Consider the following 15,768-nt stretch of genomic DNA (forward strand, 5'->3'; position numbering starts at 1 on the left):
CCTCTCTCCCATCTTTCTCCCCCCAGACTGTAACTCAGTGCAGGTCTGTGACCCCTCCACAATTCTCTCCCAGTGAGAGAGAGCTGGGGCAGGTCTGTGGTTTTTCCCATCCCACACTTTATTATTATTTATTAGTATTAATGTTTATCATAGTCGTGCCTAGAAGCTAACTGAGAATGGTGCCTCATTGTGTGAGGTGCTGTATGAACAGAATAAGAGTTTATAATCTAAATGGACAAGATGGGCAGAGGAAAGGATATAAAGCCTCATGGGAAAGTTTTACCAGTTATACCGATAAAGCTGTACTAGCAGAACCCCTTATGTGGACACTCTTATTCCAAGATGAGAGCAGCCTTTTTCCCCCCAATGTAGCTTAAGCCCCTTCCTAAGCTCCAGCAGCTAAAGTAAAAAAGGCCGCTCTTGTATTGGAATCACAGTGTCTTTGTGGGAAGGTTATGCAGGTATAGCTATGTCAATTTAAATTCACACCTCAGGTTCTACTGAATAGTTTTTCCCAGGTAGACAAAGCCCCACGCACATGCAGAATGAACAAGACAAAAGCCTTGGTAGTGCCACAATGTTTGGTTTTGAGTTTGTTGTTTAAATCTTTTTGGTGGCGTTTGTGTTAGGAGAGGATTAGATGGATGGAAGGACAGGGTGGAGGGTTTAGAGCAAATAGCCAATCAGCACTGGGGCAGGATTGGGTTGTGTCCTTGATCCTTCTGCATCCCTAATGATTGACATTCAGGGCAGGGCTGGATTCAGATAATTTGAGGTTTAGGCAGAGAAAAAAACTCCTCCCATACGCACACCTTCTCCCTTCCCCTTCTAAACTGAAGCGATGATTCTGCAAACACTTACTACATACTTCACTTAAGCAATGTGAGTTGAGCTCAATGGGGCTACTTCACAGTGTAAAATTAAGCATGCGTATGAATGTGACTGGGACTCAAGTATGGCCCGAGTGCTTAAGAACATGAGTGGAGATGTTTTATAACTGTGTTCATCTAAGTATTTCTGAACATAGAAATTAAAAGACAAGGCCAAAAGCTATGCCCTATCCAGCCAAGCTTTGGCTGCTACTGGATGGGGAAGACAGCATAAGGGGTGCGAAATCTGGATTTCGGATACACCCAAAGTTCAGGGAGTTTGGATGTAGAGTTCCAATTCTGGCTATTGAAAAGATCTGGCTTGGGATCCAGGTTTGGTTTGAACCTCTCCAAAACAGGCAGCTGTTTAGATCCAGTTTTAGTTCCAAAAGAAAGGAGGTTAGAGCATAGATGGAATAAGAATTAGACAGAAGGGAGAAGGGTTAAAAGATCTAATGTAAGGTGAATCCACCCACACACTCCTTGCAGTGTTCCTTCCATAAATGCTAATGTGACTCATACCGGCCCCTGTCCTGGATGGCTGAGCACGAAGCAGAGAGCAGCACTGGGAGGCAGCAGCAAAGGACAGAGAGTTTATTGCACAGTCATGGAGGTTGCAGGCAACTAGTGTCTCTTTCCAGCTACCTGCATCTCTGAGCACAATGGACTCTGGTGAAATGTCCAAGACAGCTAGCTGGCAGGAGTGCAGTTCCCTACACACTGCCCAGGGGCTGTACTACACACATGTAGCCGGCAGCACTTCATTGCTCCATGTGCTCAGAGTCCATCCACAGTTGACAAGTCCGTGTGATTGCTATCCATTTAAATCCCTCATGAGCAACACCACATGGTTGTTGCTCAGTTAATTACCCTCACCAGCTTCATGTAATCAGTTTTTTTGTAAACCTCCTGCCAACTGCTCCACATGATCAAAACCACTCTTGCTGGAGCTCCGCCCAGTTAGTGTCTCAGCTGGACCATGTGGTACTAGAGTGGAAAAGCTGCTGCTTTTTAGACATCCCCTTTCAGCCAGCTGTTCTTGGCCACCTGTCCCACCCCAGGCCGGGAAGCTGGACTGAACTGGAGCAGCTGGGCGATGAGGGTTTTGCAGGGCTCAGGCAGAGGAGGAAGACCATCAGGGTAGAGGACACCCTTCTTCTGGCGGCGGGGCATGCTGAGGATGTGGGCGTCGTCGAAGGGCATGCAGCCAGTCACCATCACATAGAGCACCACCCCCAAGCTCCATATGTCGTACTTCTTGGCGTCGTAGGGAATGCCCAGCAGCACCTCGGGGGAGGCATAGGCAGCTGATCCGCAGTAGGTGGTGCTCAGGTCTGGGTAGCCACGTGCCTCCTTGCCAAAGCCAAAGTCAGTGAGCTTTGCCCGGCGGCTGTCAGGGGTGAGCAAGACGTTCTCACACTTGAGGTCCCGGTGCACCAGGTTCCGGTCGTGCAGGTAGCGCACAGCACCCACGATCTGTCCAAAGATTTCCCGGGCATCAGGGACACAAGGTAGTCTCCCCAGTCGCTGCACCAGCTGGAGCAGATCCGTGGACGCTGCTTCCATCACGATGTAGAGTTTACCATTGCAGACCTCGATGAACTCAAAGATCCGTACAATGTGAGGATGCCGGATCACCCGCAGGATGGAGAGCTCCCGTGGCAGAAACTTGTTTACAAAGTCAGGGGGTGCCCGGTGCCGATCCACCACCTTGATGGCTAGCGGGCCTTTGTACTTGGCTGAGGTGGCCACCTTCACCTTAGAGTAACTGCCCTCACCCAGGGTCTGGCCCAACTTGTAGCCCAGATTACCCAGCACCTTGTCCCCTGGGGAGCCCCCTGACATGGTGCAGGGTCCTTTGGGGGCTTAACAAGACTCGGTTTATCTTTTTGGGACTGATGGCTTCAACCCATTGCACTTGGCACCTGGTACACCTTCATTTCCATATGTCCCCTGGCTGCTTGCCCCAGATGCATCACTGCGCACTGGGTATTGTGAAGTGCCAGGAGTGTCATATACCACTGGTAACCGGGGGTGTCATATAACCCCATTGCTTTCCCATCCCCCCCTTGAGAACCCAGGAGTCCCACAGTGCTTAGTTGAGAGATTTAAAATCAGACTTCATATTCTCAGACAATTAAAATCAGACTTCTTAGTATATGCCCATAACAAAGGCATTTTTCCATCTGCTTTTTAAAAATGTATCTCTAATTTAGAAAGTCTAGGAACACAAGGTTTCTAACTTAAAGCAATAAATTACATTAAAAATCCACACCCGGGGAGAAACACACACAGAGTCCAGTCCCAGTATAATGGAGGGACGAGAAAGGATGAGCATGATGTCCAGCCCCATTATTGCACAAGTCCATAGCTGTAGTTTGCTACAGAATCCCGTAACTCATCCTTAGCCATAGGACTGAGGTCCAGATTGCCATGGAATACAACACAGGGTCTTGCGTAAACAGAGTTAGGGTGATTTTCTTGTTTCCAGTAGTGTTCACACCCTCTTTGGATTGGCTTTAGCATAGATGATTTACCTTTGCAGCTCATCAAAATATGCCTGACAAGTAAATAACAAGACTGTGCAAAGTCTCCTACTAAAATAATAACCCCAGATACTCTTGCACTCCCTTCACTCCTCTGGAAATGACACCAGCTGATCTTGTGCTATACTTTTAGTTACTCAATGTGGATTATTCTTCAGAATTAAAAGCAGGAACATTTGCAGCAGTCACTTTGCTAAATGCTGCTGCTCCATCTTTGGTTGTGGCGCAAGCATTTTTTTTTTAAAAGATGGAAACAAATTGATCATTTCCTCCCCCCTCCTTTCTGCCAGTCATGTTCATGGGGCTCAGCCAGCGCAGGCTAGCGTGTGTGTGTCTGTAAAATACTCGGGGCAGACCACTGGCTTGTGACCCCTCCCGAAGCAGGGAGACCCGCAGGACGCCTCCGTTGTCTCAACTGCCCTCTGGGCGGAACAGGCTTGAATCCACTCCAAAGGGGCGAGGGAGAGACGCAGTCAAATACGAACGTTCCAGGTCAGAGGACAAAAGAACCCAGCCCAGCCAATCAGCAACTCGCACGGAGCACTTCGCTCACACTGAGTTCCATTCTGATGGCTCCGCGTTCCACGGACGCTTCCATTCCGCGCGCCTCCCCCGCTTCTTCAATGAATGTGTCCCGGAGAGAGGGTCGGGGGAGCCGCGACCGCTGTAGCCCCGAGCAGGCGGCTCGAATGAGGCGAAGGCTCCGTGTGATTGGCTCTGTCCTGTCCCCAGCCCCGTTTCCCTTTGTTCGGCCCCCGCGGGATGAGGGAGATGGGCCCGCCCGCCGGGGTATAAAAGGGCAGGCGCAGTAGCGCACATGCTTCTTTTGCGTTGCAGCGGAAGGCAGGGCAGGGAGTGTGCTGTGGACGTAGGGTGCCCGCCTGAGTGGGGCACGCAGGGGGCTGGGAAGCAAGTCGCCGACTGCCGAGCTGTTGTAACATAATAGCAGGCGGGGAGAGTGCTGGGGCTCGGTGCAGTGGGAAAGGGGGACGAGAAGCCAGGGCTGCCCCTGGCTTTCACCAGTGGGGGCAGCAGCTGCAACCGACCAGTCTCCGTGCCTGAAAATCACAGTGCCCAGCCTCATCCCATCGCCTTCACCTTCGAGCTATAAAAGGCTCCTCCGAGTGCTCCTGCTGTCTGTTAATTTGGGTTGATAGCTGCCCCCCCCAAGTGTACACACACACCCCAACCCTGGGCTGGTCACCCTGACTCCCTTCCTCTCCTGAGGGATGCTTTGTCCTGCTCAGTCTGCCCCAGCACCTGTGTCCTCCTCTTCCTGAGCAGCAGCATGAGCATGGCAAACGACACATACCACTTTATAAAAGACATAAAACCCGGACTGAAAAACTTAAATGTCGTCTTTATTGTGCTGGAAATCGGTAAGTGGGTCCCTCTGAACCATGTCTCTTCCCTCCTCCCCTCTTCCCTCTCCCTTCTAGGGTAGGAGAGTACATTTGTGCTGGGCTGATTCCCGACACGTGGTCACACTTCCAGGGGGAGCAAGATCAGCTCCCTCGCAGTGCGGAAGCCTCCTTTACTCCCTTGTTCCTATCTTATTTTAAAATAAGATCTCTCATTCAGGCAACTAGGCAAGGGAGAGAATCTCATCATGAAATTAATTTAACTCAATTTATCCTGCGCTGGAGAGACTTGTCTGTTTTAATGATCTTGCCTCTTGATCTTACTAGTAAAAAGGGTCCATGACACTTGGGGAATAACTCTCTAAAACATCTAAACTATTTTTTTTCATTTCCAGACAGCATGAATTCTTCCAGTCTGTAAGTTTTATTTTTTTTATTTTAAATTCCCCATACAGGACGAGTTACCAAAACCAAAGATGGACATGAGGTGAGATCGTGTAAAGTAGCAGACAAAACTGGCAGCATCACAATTTCAGTGTGGGATGAAATCGGAAGTCTCATACAGCCAGGGGACATTATTCGATTGACCAAAGGGTATGTATGGGGTGGGGACAGGATACGGCTTAGCTCAGCCTCGCCTCATTGTTGGCTGTTTAAATAACTTGTTGCTCAATGATCTTGTTGTTAACCATTTCTATACTTTACAATGGGGTGGATAAGATCTGAAGGATCAGTGTCTTTACTGTAATGAATGTGGAAAAATCTTCTGTTACTGAAGAAAAGGGTTTGAATTCTAAATAGCCTTTGACTTCCTCTGTGAAAGAAGCAACATGACACAGCTTGCCTTTTTTGGACTGCTTCTTTGACGCAGTGGCAGTAGCCTGTGATCTATCATCAAATTAAAACCTCAGGATTTCTCCTTGCCTTCCCTCCCCCCAACACTCAAACCTAACATACACATTGATGGGATTTGTAGACCGCTCTGTCTGCATCTCAGTAACGTATCTGTTCAGATGGGAATCTGCTATTTAAGAGCTTTACTGTGCTTTCCTTAAGTTTCACATTCTGTTTTGGGGGGATGACGAAGTTGTCTTGATCTGTACATTCAAGATAGGGATTCAGAGAGTGAAATCAAAACCATGTTCTTATTTTAACACTTTTCTTCTGTAGCACTGTGCTCATAGAGAATAGGGGGGATAATTATCTTTAAGCAACACTGAAAAGGTAGTCTGCTTCACAGTGGGTTTTATGGAAATGACAGGAAAACTGGGAGTAGAAATTGGTCTGTAAAAAAAAATAAATTAGTGTTATAAAATACAGTATTTTGTTCCTGTGTAATGGCTACAATATAATGGGACACTGCCTGGTTACATATTCTCAAGTTTTGCAATATGCTCCCATTGACACTAAATTATAAAACTGAAACAATTTAAAACTACTTTTAACCTCTTATTCTCCACTTATACAATTGCAAGAAACTAGTCACTTTCATTTCTCTTTTTAGTCAATTTCACTTTCTTATTCTCATTTGACAGCCCAACACACACAAGTATTTTGGTTTAAAATGTTCAGGGATTGTTTAAAAACACACAAACTCCTTTGCTCAATAGTTATAAAAACTGAGAATGTTTCTACAATGGAGTCACTGTTAGTGGCATAGTGGTTGATTTTTTTCAAGTAATTCCTGTGTTGGAGATGAAAACAAATGAATATCCCTATCAGAATTTCTGTAGTTATTCTTGTTCAGATTTACTTTATAGAAAAGTCAGAAGTAAATCTTCAGTCTTAGTTTAGGGGTCAAATTACATCTGTTTAAAATTTTGAGAGTTGACGTCCAATGTGTTTTCAGAATCCTTGAAGATTACAGCTATCTTTGCTAAACTTTACGTAGACCGCCTCAAAAATCTTCTGCCTATACTATATAAAACCAAGTTATTAGTGTTGGTTGTAACTGTTAATATCACATTTCTTTGTAAATAATTTATTATAGTTGCCACAGTGTTCTCTGGGGGAGTGAATGGGATGACAGATGGCTCACAAGATAGTATGGATCACATTAATACAGACTATGGAAAAACAAGAACCTCTATTGCAAGATATAAAGCCATGAAATAGCATCAGTTTGGTTTATTTAGGACCAAATTATGTCCTCATTTGCACCAATGCACATTCATGGAAGACAATAGATTTGAACAGCAGGTGCAAAGATCTGACTTTGGCCCTTATTTTACAACGTATTCTCTTTCGCTTTATACTGGTGTACAAACTGCACTAAGAACTGTCTACTCTGTCCCAGCACAGTTTCCACTTCTGTACTTAACTCAGGATTAATTGGAGTGACATTGCTGTTGCAGTGTGTGTAAATTTTACATATATGGGGTAATCTGATTTCTTCAGTCTGGTCACTGTTACAAATAGTTATCCTTAGCTAGGCACTGTTTCTGTGTACAAAAACTGCCATTTCTTTCTTTCTATGCTGAATTCCAAGTCTAGAGAGATTCCACTGCATTAACAGACAGTATCCCATGTGTTCCCTATTGTTAGCTGTTCATGGGCAGGATGATGTAGCAGCTAATATTTCAAAATTCTAAACACTTAAGTTTCTATGTTCAGATTGGTGTTTTTTGGCCAACCTCTCTCATTTTAGGAACTGAAAATGAAAACTTGTGTTAATGGAAAAAAACCTGTGGTGTTGGAAATTCCGTGAAGTTGTTATCCTTCAGTGTCTTGGGGTTTTTCTCCTGTATAGTGTATATGTGAGATTGATATCCCTTTAGCTTAGCACTTCTTTCCCTTCATATTATAAGACAAAACTGCCCAGCCATTAAATTCAGCATGAAAGGAATCTTGTTCCAAGCAAAAGGCGACATGTTAAGTGCAAGGCCACTGCTATTGCACCTTATTTAGAGATGGTTGAATGCTGTGTTTGAAGGAATAGAGCACTTAAATTTTTTAACTGAGATTTCATTTTGTGTGCTGAATGCAGGAGGAAGTGATATTTTTCTATTTTATTATATTTGTACTACAATGTCCTGCGGCTGAGACTGGGGAGGTAAAAGCACAGCAAGATTACGTGACTTGGCCACAGTCACAAAGGATGTCTATGGCAGGGCTGGGGATGGAACCGGTCCCATCCTGGTGTTTTAGCGAGAAGACCATCCGTCCTCTTTTGTTCGAGTTCCTCCTCTGTTTATTTGTGCCTCTCTTTTGCAAGCCTTGTAAGTTTTCTGTCATGTACGTTCAGTACAACTGAGCTGCTTGTCTTTATTTCTACATAACTTAATTTCAGTCCCCGAAGTCAAATGCTACTATAAACGGCCAAGTTGGGCTGAGGTACCCTCATGCTATCTCCAAGCGTGTATTTCCACATACTGAAAATGATTGCATTTTATTTCTGCATATCACTTGAATCTCAAGGGTAAATATATATTTTGCTGCTACCTACTATATCTGAGAACTGCTCTTCTACTAAAAATTAAGCAGTTGGTTTTTCTTCTTGAGCCACTGAATGTTGTCTAATGCATTCATTGTGTCTTGTTTTCTACAGTGGAACAGAGGCAAATCCACTCTAGTTCCCCTCTTGCAGAATTAACACTCCGGTATTCTGCAGAAGTAACACTGTGTATGTCAATCAGTTGGCTGGGCTGCAAGGTGATGTGGACAGTGGTCCTGGAAACAGTGTATCTGCCTGACAGGAAGGATGGCACTTGGCTAGCAGAAAGGCCTGTCCATAGTGGTATAGCTGTGACAGACCTGATGCTAGTCTGATGTGGCTGTTAGCCTCTTTTGAAGACCCAAACAAATTAATGGGGCTTCCAACAGCTGTTCGTAGAAGCAGAAAATACATTAGTAACTAGAAACTTCTAGAGTAAAATAATCTTAAGGAATCTGAGAATTTTAGTCTGGGAATTCTAGCCACTCTTTCTGCTGGTACAGAACATCCACTAGACAGGTTTAGTTCTTCAAAATCTCTTTCAATGTTAATGTTCCCTATTGGTTAGCAGAGAATATTCTGCTTATCCTTTTCGAGCGCTTTACACGTTATTGGTACTCTTTTGGCTAGGTATGCGTCTCTGTGGAAAGGATGCCTGACACTTTACACAGGAAGAGGAGGCGAGCTACAGAAAATTGGGGAGTAAGTATCACGCTTTGTATGCATTGTCCTTGACAGTGGGTCATATCAGGAGGATTTAATGGGGGGAAAAAAAAGCAAAATGGAGATTTAGTGGTTATTAGTGTTAGTTCCAACAGAGGCCAGTAGGTTGCTTGCTCCTGTCAGTGGTTATATGGTTGGTTGTGGCAAAGAGCAGTAGCCTGTTTCATTGGAGTGTGCTCGTAAGTGGGGGTATCTACTGGACTTGGGCCACCATTCTCTGTAGGTACAATCTACCGATGGTTTTACAGAACAGACAAGTTCCTGGTATAAAACCTCTCTTCTTGGGTTAGCACATACTCGTGTTCAAGGACTTGCAGCATTGAAAACTTGGAATCCTCTATCCACAGGCTAGGTACAGTACAGGCAGCTGCAATGCGAGCTTACACATACGGCGGTGATAATGAGTTCCACCCTGTTGTGCTAAAGGAATCATCCTCTCAGCCTTCCTCCTAGCTGTCCTGTGGGTTGTAATGATAGGAGTATAGTGTGTAAAATGAGCTAGACGATTATTCTGCTCTGCTCGCTTAGGCCTCACTTTGAATAATCTGGTTATTTCGGGGCCTTATTTTAAGTCCTGTGTCAAATTGGCAAGAGCTCAGATGAGCAACGTGATGATGAAGAAAGGTGAAGAGACTTTAGACAGGAGCAAGCATCACTCTTTTAGACTGTTAAAGGATGCTGTAAAGAAGCAAGAGATCAGTTATTCCTTATTCAACAAGAACAAATGCAAGTGAAAGATGCAGCCAGAAAAATATTTGATGCAGTACCTATTTCTTTCTAATTAGACGAATAATTCTGAAATGTCCCCACTCGAGAGGGTTTCCTTGTATTATCAAAACATCTCAGAGCCCAAGTCATTGTTCAGGGCCCCGTTATGCTAGGTGCTGTACAAATACTCAATAAAAAGACAGCCCCTGCCCCCAAAACCTTAGAGGTTTGAGGACTTGACACCCTATCTACTGGATGGTTCAAGAATAACAAAATCCAGCGAGGTGCGATGCAAAGGAATACACTAGAGAGTTCCTTTCAGGCCAAATGATTCGGCGTTTCTGTACAATTTTTGAATGGGTGTTGCTCTATAAAAGGGTTGGATTAAGGTGAAATTTCTATCTTGACTTTTTTTTAATTCTGGCCCACAGCATGGGTCCGGACCAGCTGCCGGTTTGAGTGGTTTGAGACAGCAATTTTACCTTAAAGTTTTGATCCCAGTCTCTCCTCCCCCACCCCCTATTTACATGCAGTAGCCAATAGGTCTATTCGCTCACTCGCTGCAACTAATTGGAAAAGGATCATATGAATTTTAGTATCTCCCTGAGGTTCTTGAACTCGTCTTTAATGTTAATAGGGTGCTAGGCAGGCATACCAGGTGTTCTGGCTGCTTGTCTGAAATAGCCTGAGCAAGGAAACTTTACATCTCGGGCCCCGATCCTTCAAAAGAATCGAAGAGCCATGCTGGTCTCTTGTGCTGTGGAGGGGCTCCCTTTGTAGGATTGGAGCCTGGTTTACTTACGCGTTAGTAGTGTGGAGGTACAAAGTGTCCATTCCCTTTGGAAATACTGAAGAATTCTCTCCTAACTCCTTATGAAAAGCTGTTCTGTTGCTCTCCTCACACTCTTGTTTTCTTTTCAGGTTTTGTATGGTATACTCGGAAGTGCCAAACTTCAGTGAGCCCAACTCAGACCACCTTGGGCAGCACAACAAGCTGGTATGTTAAACTTCCTGGGGTTCTCTTGCATAAAATAGGCTTTGATCTGAGTATTTCAGGCTAGGCGGTGGTAAGATTTCTGGCTTTTAAAGTGGTGCTCAAGGAAGCATATAGGAAGATGGCAATGATGTGGTAAATAACTGTAGGAAAGTGGTGAGGGGATCTCATGTGTAGCCGGTACAAAAACGTGTGCAACAAATTCAATTCCTCTCTGTAACACAAAGAATTTTCTGTGTCTGACCCATATTTTTTCTCTCTATATTTCTCTGAAGGCACAGGGTGAACAGAATAATAGTTCTTCATCAAGTAATGTGGGTACTTATACTTTCGGGCCAGTGGGTAAGTTTTTGTTTTAATTTGTGGAAGTGAAAGGATGAGAAACACTTTACACTCTTAGTTTTTTCAGTGTTGAGAAACGTAGGGTTTTTACGTTCTAAGGGCAAAATGTGGAGCTCTGGCATTGAGCTGGTGCCAAATCCTGCAAGCACTTTTGCACATAAGTAACTTTATTCAAACCAATATTTCCATCATAAATGTGTTCAGGATTGGCCCTACTAGTAATTATTCAGGCAGGACTTTTCGCAGGTGCCTAAGTCATGTAAGAGCACACTTCACACTGACTTGGTTAATGTGACTCATGCTCCTAAATCACATAGGTACTTCTGAAAATTCCACTTTCGGCTTTCAGCCCACTGCTGCTTATTGAACGTAAAGGGGCAGACCTAAACCAGACATGGTTTTAGTATTGCACTTGATACTTAACCAGAAGTAATTAGTCCTAATCTTGGGCTGCTCCGCTGTGAACATTCATTTGGGTTCAGTATGCGGGTGCGTGATATGTAGGAGGTCAGACGAGATAATTTGGTGGTCCCTTCTGGCCTTAAACGCCGACTCCAAATAGTCACACGATTCCTGGCGGGTTACTTCCTGAACTGGGAAGGATGGCAGAGACCTGAACTCTTATGCAATAGGAAGATTAGAGTGTAAGTATAGTTTTGTGGCAGCACTGTACTGTACTGTATTATGTTTCAATAAGAAAATGGTTCAGAGGTCTCGGAGTGCGTGTAAAGCTCGCTCACACCTTTCTCCTGGGGTTGCATAATGGATGCATACGATAATCAAAACCTAGTGTTGTGTATCCAAGAGTTGTTGCTGGCAATGAATTGTCTGAGCTCAGACTGATACAATCGACGAGACCAGTGACGCTTCTCAGTGACTGTCAGTTTCCCCTTTGGGAATAGATTTTCACTTCTCCCATTTCGCTTCTTTGAGTCCTTTCCACTCCTTCAAGTGTAAAACGTCTGCTGAGCAAATAAGGGTGGTTCTCTAAAGCCAATTTTTTTTGTTGCCTTAATACCAGGGTGGGGCAAGTCCTCTGTCAGCCTAATTGCTGGGTAGCCACCTACTCATGACCCAGTCATTTTGGGTGGTGGACTGTTCTGATTCCATTGCATTCGCACTTATATTTTGAGACCTGCTTCCTTCTTTGATTCACATTATCCTTCTTCCTGCTTCTGTGCAATCTTTAATTCCCTCCCCCTCCCTTCCTCCCTCACCCTCCATCCTGTTTTTGCCTTCTCAGCCTTCATGTGTTTTGTCCCAAGCATGGTACCAGCTATCACTCCCTACAGCGGATTCACACAAGACTGTTCTCTCTCTCTCTGTGTTTGGTGGGGTGGGGCGTGATGAGTCCTATACTGGCTGCTTTCCTTCTACTCTTTCCTCTCTGGCTTTTCTGTCCTGCTGTATCTCCTGGTCATTGCTGCTGTGGACCATCTGATATGTGTCAGCTATAGGTGAGTGCATGTGAATGGAAGCATCAGAATCCAACTTTGGCTGCCAGACTGGTGTTATTTCCCTCCGTCCCTCTCTCCCTCCGAGAATGCAATGCCACATCATAGCAGCACGAACGGCCCACGACCTTCTCACTTCAGTCATTGCTGCAGAGCTACTGTTGGAAAAAGCTGGCTGTGATTTGGAGTTCTGAGGTCTCTCAACTTTGCTCCCCATCCTAAAGCTCAGTGTTACCTCGTTATGTAGTAGCCATGCAGAATGCAAAGGCTATTTGCGCAGAAGAGCAGTGATGTCAAAGTGTGGAACTTGTGATAAAATTTTGCTGTCTTTTTAGGAAATGGTTTGCAAACGGGACCTGAATCTAGTGGATTTCCATTGGCCTACAATCATGCCCACTCCTATGCAGGTACTGGGAGAGCCAATGGACGAGGACCTGTAAATCCACCGATCCCAGCATCTAATAATATTCAGCCCCTTCTAACAGCAGTAAATAACGGGAGGGACCCACGCAGAGCCTTTAAAAGATGACTGTGCCAAATGTGGTTGTACGACTTGCTTAAACTATACACCCGACTTGAACACTGAATGCACTTTTATGTATGGTTAACTGTGAAAAAGTTTGTCCTTTATTAGTGTTTTTTTCTTTATGGTCTATGAAGCGAAATGACTTGATTTTCTTCAAAAAAGCGTGGTAAAGCTGCTGACATCTCAGAAATTAGGGGGGTGGGTATTTGAGAGCCCAGGTAAAAGTGTGAATTCAATTGGGGTGAATTTTTAAAAAATGGGAGCAAATTTTAGTTGGATATTAATTTTGGGTGGGTTTTTTTGTTGCTCTGTTTCTTCTGGTCAGCCATATAGCCTTAAGGGGTCTGTCATGTCCCACAGGTCATATATGTGACTTCCGTGAGGGCTAATGGAAATTGTGTGACTGTACTGAGGGGCTGAGATGCCCTAAACAGTCAGGTCTCCTGTTTAAAACTGAAATGACCTGCTAAAGTAATAAGTGCACCAAAATTGGTCAATGTCAGCAGCTAGTAGCGCCGCTTAAATCAAAGGATGGGTAACTCCAAGAGATTTCAATTGGCTACAGTAAAGAGATGTTGAGTGACTGAACAGTAATGGCTTAGCTTTTGTTGCTAAAAAGTGTAAATTATTTCTCCTGCTACAATATCTCTTTAAAGAAGAAAGTCATCCCTAATATGCCAAACCGTTCTCAAAGAAAGCTGCAGCCATTTGGCACACGAGGTAAATAATAGGCGGGAAAGTTCTAAATTACAAAGGGCATTTCTTACTGTCCTTGTGGTGGCTTCAGTCTTGATGAAAAATAACTTTGTGCTTTTCCTGAATTGTGGGATCTCCAAAGTCACCAGTGGAGAGCAAGGTGCCAAGGATTCTGCTGTTCACATATTTAATGCTATACATCTAACTCTTCAGCAAGATGGCCACCACCTGGACTTTTGAATGCCTATTTTTAACACTTGTTTATGTTCAAACAAAATACTTATTAGATTCAACAATATACTTACTGGTGTACAAAAGTACTAGGCTACCATACAGCAGGACTTCCACTGCCATAAGGTGTTAATTTATTTTTCAAATCATGTATTTTTCTTCCCTTTTATATAACATTAAATTATCTCTGTGTGAACTTTTGACATCATCACCACCACCATCACCTCTAAACAAAACAGGTGCAGTTTTCAGCCCAACTACAAGATTCTTGGTACTAGATCACATAGCAACAAATTATCCACAGTGTAAACTGATTCAATTTCTGTGCTTTGGATCAGGTTTCGAAACAGTTCAGAAGCTGTAAGATGACTTACTGGGTTCCCTCTTTATTTGTTAGACTCTATTCTTGAAGCTGACTTCTTAAATAAAAGTTGCACTAACCATGTTGACAGACATCAATTTCTTTTGGTCAAGCCTTAGAGATTTCATGACAGAGAAGACTATTTTGAAGTAGAAGTTGTCGCTGTGAAGTCATTCCAATTCATTGAGTTATTGTCTGCTTTCAGCCATTCTTGGTGTTTACAAGTCATTTTACCCACTGTCTTTCTGTTTTGTCATATTTGAATGTCAGTGTTCTGAAATGGCCCAGTTTCAGAGCTTGTGACAGCAGAAATGGTCTTTCCTTTGTCAGTAACCCTGGTGTGTAAAGATTCACTGCTTGCTTAGAAACACGAGCTTTTAAACATTTCTTGACGTCATTTAGAAAGATCTTTGTGTCTCAAAATCTGAAGGCTATTTACGTCAGATACAGCAAAGAGCTATGCAGATATGTGTGCATTGGTAAAATAGTCATTGCTACTCATACTTTCTGATTGAAATTGTCAAAACTCTGAGACACTAAATAAAATCTAATCATGTAACTCTTAGTATAGTGGTCAGTGGATGGGGTTGTCCAGACTGTACAGACCTTGTGAAACTACAAAACACCAAGTGAACTTTGAGGAATGTTTGAAGTTGGAAGTGGAGGTGGAGTGCCACCTACAAATAGAAGCTCTCTTCACTTTTCCATTCCACTTCTGTTTTAAAAATATGATTGTAAGTAGAATTTTATATACACTGTAAAGTTTGTGCGTAGTTCCTTTATTAGCAGAGCATTAGGTACCCTTTATAATAGGGCTAGAATTTCTTTCTATACATGTTCCTTTAGGTCCCTGGGTCATAAGTACTGTAAGTGAGAGCCCATCTTTTCAGCTGAGAAGCAGTTATTAAAAAGCACTGTTTAAGTGATACTGAAGTTAGAAAACTGAATATTCTTCAAGATTCCACAGTATGGGCCTTTATTTTAAATATTAATATTCACAATATCATAAGGAATCATGGTATGCTGGCAAATCCTTATTTGCTGGGTTGCTGTGAGGTACTGAATGTGATTGTAATTTCACACATGCAAATTATGTTAGCTTTAGTCAAATAATTCCTTTAAGGAACAGAAAACTAAGAAGGTAGAGCATGTATTCTAGTTCACTGCACTTTTAAATAGAAAAGGTAACACTTAATCGTGCTTACATTACCCAGGCTGTTAAAATGGAAATGGTTACTGCTAGTAAATTTAACACAGGATGTGGACACCTGCTGCCAAGTCTTTGTGTAAGCAAATGACCTCTGATTGAAAGAAATGAAGCAAGAAGATTGGTCTTTACTTTTTTTAAGGTTGGTAGCATTCCTGTCTTCAGTGTCTAATCATTTGTTTTAACATTCGGTTGTATCATTTTATTAACTTAGTTTTACTTCTCTTCAGGGGGAATCTCTGCAATATGAAGCCAGGTGAATTTTGATCTGTTTAACTATATTAACTTCAAGTCTCTGGTCATGTGATGAATTCGGG

The 15,768-nt window shown here is 43.5% G+C and overlaps 2 protein-coding genes across 2 annotated transcripts; one reads left to right on the forward strand and one right to left on the reverse strand.

Annotated features, from left to right (window-relative positions):
- Window positions 1-1,413: 1,413 nt before the first annotated feature.
- On the reverse strand, window positions 1,414-2,853 carry LOC123378831 (testis-specific serine/threonine-protein kinase 6-like). Its single transcript, XM_045033038.1, has one exon. The coding sequence runs from the start codon at window positions 2,712-2,714 to the stop codon at window positions 1,881-1,883; it is 834 nt and encodes a 277-aa protein (XP_044888973.1). The 5' UTR covers window positions 2,715-2,853; the 3' UTR covers window positions 1,414-1,880.
- Window positions 2,854-4,230: 1,377 nt separating this feature from the next.
- NABP1 (nucleic acid binding protein 1) lies at window positions 4,231-14,802 on the forward strand. The gene is made up of 6 exons (XM_045033039.1): window positions 4,231-4,794; window positions 5,232-5,370; window positions 8,840-8,911; window positions 10,562-10,637; window positions 10,910-10,976; window positions 12,766-14,802. Exons 1-6 carry the CDS (start codon window positions 4,704-4,706, stop codon window positions 12,957-12,959), a joined length of 639 nt encoding a protein of 212 aa, XP_044888974.1. The 5' UTR covers window positions 4,231-4,703; the 3' UTR covers window positions 12,960-14,802.
- Window positions 14,803-15,768: the final 966 nt, after the last annotated feature.

Source organism: Mauremys mutica, chromosome 10, assembly GCF_020497125.1.
Source record: "Mauremys mutica isolate MM-2020 ecotype Southern chromosome 10, ASM2049712v1, whole genome shotgun sequence".
Classification (NCBI taxonomy): domain Eukaryota; kingdom Metazoa; phylum Chordata; order Testudines; family Geoemydidae; genus Mauremys; species Mauremys mutica.